Source organism: Trypanosoma cruzi, genomic scaffold, assembly GCF_000209065.1.
Source record: "Trypanosoma cruzi strain CL Brener 1047053517167 genomic scaffold, whole genome shotgun sequence".
Taxonomy (NCBI): Eukaryota; Euglenozoa; class Kinetoplastea; order Trypanosomatida; family Trypanosomatidae; genus Trypanosoma; species Trypanosoma cruzi.
Genome location: NW_001849497.1, coordinates 35,192 through 39,173, shown reverse-complemented (window position 1 = coordinate 39,173; position 3,982 = coordinate 35,192). Strand labels below are relative to the sequence as shown.

Sequence of the window (3,982 nt, the reverse complement as noted above, 5' to 3'; positions counted from 1 at the left end):
GGCAGCAGCGGTGGTGAAGCGGGGTCCCCAGGCAGTAATCCAACTAACACAACAGGGGACTCTTCGACAGGAGATCAGACGTCTGCTGCAGCAGCGGCTAACAACTCCTCGCCAGCCGAAGGATCGGCAGGAACGACATCCGGCACTGGACACACACGACAAGAAAAAGAAGAAGAAGAGGAAGAGGAAGAAGAAGATAATGAAAAGCAGCAGCAAAGTGATGAAGCACAAGTCCAACAACATCAACAGCACGAACACCCCGCGGAAAATGGCGAAGAATCCGCGAAGGATACAAACGCCCTTCGTACAAATGCCACCGCAAATACAGGCGACAGTGACAGCAGCACCGCGGTCTCCCACGCCACCTCCCCTCTTTTGCCTCTTCTTCTTGTTGTTGCGTGTGCGGCTGCTGCTGCGGTGGTGGCCGCGTGAGAGTGAGTGAGAGAGAGCCATGCACCGCCCGCACACACACTCGTCCTTCTCACTCACTCTCTGTGTGTGTGTCCCCTTGCATGGACTCCCGCTCTCACCTCATCCCACGAGGCACACACATAATGTGCCCATTGTATATATTGCATGCACACCCATGCAGGCCCGTTGGTGCTCTCTTTTGCACGACACGCACCGCTGCCGTTCTGCCTGGCTGCATGGGCGGAGCACCGTAACTTTTGTTTTGTTTTGTTTTTGTTTCCATTGCATTGAGTGGGCGACCTCTCTCTCTCTCTCTCCCTGTTGGGCTTTACGGGAGCAATGAGAGTGTGTGCGCTGGTCGTCCCACACTTTTTCCTTCTTGTTTTTGTTTTTTTTTCATTGTTTTACTTGTGTTGTGGTTGAGTGCGTCCATTCCGCTTTTGTGATCGGCGGTTTGCATTGACTGTGGACGCCTGAATTTTTCATATTGTTTCCATATTGTTTTCATCCTGTTAAGGAAGTGTCAGCTACTCGTATCCTTCTAAAGCCGCCACGCTCTTTCTTCTACATACGCCATGCGTCAGTTGGTCCATGGCACCCCACAGTTGACTGAAGCGCTGCTGGTGCTGTTTGTGATGATGCCTGCGGTGTGATTGCTAGCGGATGTCTCGTTGTCACTCTGACGTATACTTGCGTCTTTGATTGTGTGGGGCGTCCGACGGCGCGTGGGCGTCTCTGGTGATAGTGAGGCACGTGCGTCCCAAAGCGTCGGATGCGTCGCAGGTGCACAGCGCCGTTTGGAATATCCGGTGGGTGTCTGTCCCCGTGAAGGCGTCCACAACGGCCCCGTATGACAGCAGGAGGCACTGCGGCGTCACTTGGTGTTGCGCAGCGACTTTATTTGACGATGCCTTTGATTTGCGTCTCTTGGGGTTTTAGTGGGGGAATGCGGGAGGTTGAGGGCATTAGGACTGAATTCATTTGAGTGGCTGCGTTCCATTGACTTGCGGCCAGTTGTGGCACTCTTTGGGGTTTGGCAGCCCGTCTCTTTTGTTTACTTCCCACCACACCACGTGGATAACACTGATCCGAGGAACATTTGTCTGAGTGCGTGTGAGCTGCTGCCGTGCGTGGTGCGTGGACTATTTGATTGTGTGGGGAGGTGCATGGAGTGACGAATACTTCTGTTTGGCGTGTCGCGGTGTGTCGGAATGATGTTCGGATGACATGTGAAGGGTGTCGCTTGTAAATTGTGTGCCTTCTCTGGTGGAGCCGACATGTGTGCGGGGATTGTGGCATTGCTGGCTGGCAGCTCCACGTCACTTTTCGGCATTCCTGGATGTGCTGAGGAATGACGGCTGGCGACCAGCGTGTTGGTGCTGCTGGTGGGAATAAATGCATTTGGAATTGGCCACTTTCTCTTTTCTGTTCTGGAGCCGATGAACTGGCACGAGGGCACCGGCTGCAGGCTGCCTGCCAGCACGTGTGAGCAGCGGATCCATGCACACACAGACGCTCATCGCAAGAGCTTGTGCGATCACAGTGGCCTTTTGTGGTGTGCTTTTATGGACGTCAGCCCACCGGAGAATGTGTGAAGCAAACGGCTGACTGCACACGAGGAAAATAAGTGCGTGCACTGTGCCGTGTTTCAGCGTCGATGGCAGGGCGGCAGGAAGTCCGTGCTGGCAATCGAGATCTTTGCGTCGCGAGGGATGTCGGTGTTGATTTTGTGTCGTCGAGGGTGAAGTGATTTTGCTGCTGCCCGTGTGTGTGGCCACTCCGGCAGAGGGCGGACACAACAGGGAGGATGCAGGCGCTGCGTGTGTGTGTGTGTGTGCGGGTGCCATGCAACAACGTCACAACAAACATGCTGCGACTCGGTGACCCTCACATCGTTGTGGTCCTCACGAACAGCCGAGGCACGGCCCACACCGATGCACTTAGTGGACGGAGTGAGGCATCTTTTGAGGCGCTGCAGGGAACAGGATGTGTTGGCGCAGCCACGACGTGCATGGAGTGTCACGATGGCACAGTCAGCTGTGGCTGGTGGAATGTTTACTTCTTGGAGGCAACAGAGAGAGAGAGGGAGAGAGCTGCTCCTGCTGCTGGCGTCGTTGCTGCCTCTTGTGGCCTCCCATGCCGATTATTTTCAGTTCGCCGATCATGGGTGGTGTGCCTCCACTAGTGACGTCGTCTGCAGGCATTTCACAGCACCAGTGAAACACACATCACGTCGCATGCTTTGGCTGTGGATATGGTGTCGTGAGTGCAGCCGGCATTGTTTTGCCCGACTCCTTTTCACTGCTTTGCGACCAATAGATGCGTCCCCGCTCGAGTCATTCACTGCAGCTCCGTGTGTTGTACTCTGCCAGCACAAGACTCTCCTGTTGTGTGTCGCCTGGCTGACAGTCCAACACCACTGCGTTGGGACATGCAAGGATGTGGACTGCCGCTCACGGTGTTGGGCACCGCTGTTTGGATGCGGCAGCCACACGAGCGGATGTATTGTGGCACATTCAAATGCGTGAAATACGCGGAACCACAGCGGCTGCAATAATATCAACGGTGTGGCACCACGGAATATGTGAAAGAGGGTGATGCAGGATGAATCACAGTGGGCGGCATGCGAGGGAAGTGCACCGCGACAGAGCGTCATCCCGCCCTCAGCCTGCAGGAGAATGTGCACCCAGAAGAATATATGGACGAGACGCCACCAAACACACATGCCCTTCCATGCACCAATAAATAAGGGCGAAGGTGCGTCCTGGTGTGTGGGAGTCCACTCAAATATTTTCATTTCCACCGCAATAAACGGTGAGGAATCAGGTGTCACAGCGACGGAAGGGAAAACAAACGTCTATTGCAACAATTTGACGGCGAGAAGCAGGAAGAACAAAAACCGAATTGTTGGCTGCACTTCCCGTGGACCAACAATCCACGTGGTGTGCGGGGATCATTCTCTTTTTACTGTTACTTTCTTTTGTGTTGCTGTGTGCGCTGCACCTCCTCTTGTGTGTGTGCGTACCCTCCGTGAGGGGTGCCGACACGACGGACCGCTCTCGCCGTATGCACATGCGGTGGAGCCTTGTGTGCCGCTCCTGTTTGCTTCTCCCTCCTCCATCTGTGTGTTGGTGTTGCGGCATGGCTGTGTGTGTGTGCTGCCTGCTGCCGTGGATTGGAGTGTGTGTCGTGCGTGGTGTGCGGCGTACGGTGCATGCCTGGCTGCTGCCCTCTCCTCATGTGGTGTGCCCTCTGTGTGTGTCTGCCGCACCTCTCGACTCCCCTGTTGCTCTCCATGTCCCTCACTGTGCAGATCAGCTCCACACCACTGAACGACCACACTCACGATGATGATGTGCCGTCTGCTGTGCGCCCTGTTGGTGCTTGCTCTGTTTTACTTCTCTTCCGCGCGAGCTACAGCAAGCGAGGTTAAACCTGAACAAGAAGTTAATGTAAAGGTTACTGTTTCAGAAGTGCTAAATGAGCTCGGTGGGGAACATAATTCGGATACGGATGTTGATGAATTACGGTCAGGAAAAACGGCGTCCGGAACGGGACATAATGCAAATGG

At 54.7% G+C, this 3,982-nt stretch overlaps 3 protein-coding genes across 3 annotated transcripts, besides 2 other annotated features; all 3 read left to right on the top strand.

Moving 5' to 3' along the window:
* Tc00.1047053511793.30 (mucin-associated surface protein (MASP), putative) lies at positions 1 to 432 on the top strand (the record flags this gene model as incomplete). Its single annotated transcript, XM_798105.1, has 1 exon — positions 1 to 432. A coding segment is annotated over one exon (432 nt), but the record flags the coding sequence as incomplete, so codon positions are not given.
* Positions 1 to 3,982: a sequence feature (areas not merged during assembly with more than two copies in the genome that could not be assigned to a particular haplotype).
* Positions 161 to 197: a microsatellite.
* Tc00.1047053511793.20 (uncharacterized protein) lies at positions 2,346 to 2,939 on the top strand (the record flags this gene model as incomplete). The annotated part of the gene is made up of 1 exon (XM_798106.1): positions 2,346 to 2,939. One exon carries the CDS (start codon positions 2,346 to 2,348, stop codon positions 2,937 to 2,939), a length of 594 nt encoding a protein of 197 aa, XP_803199.1.
* On the top strand, positions 3,759 to 3,982 carry Tc00.1047053511793.10 (mucin TcMUC, putative; the record flags this gene model as incomplete). Its single annotated transcript, XM_798107.1, has 1 exon — positions 3,759 to 3,982. A coding segment is annotated over one exon (224 nt), but the record flags the coding sequence as incomplete, so codon positions are not given.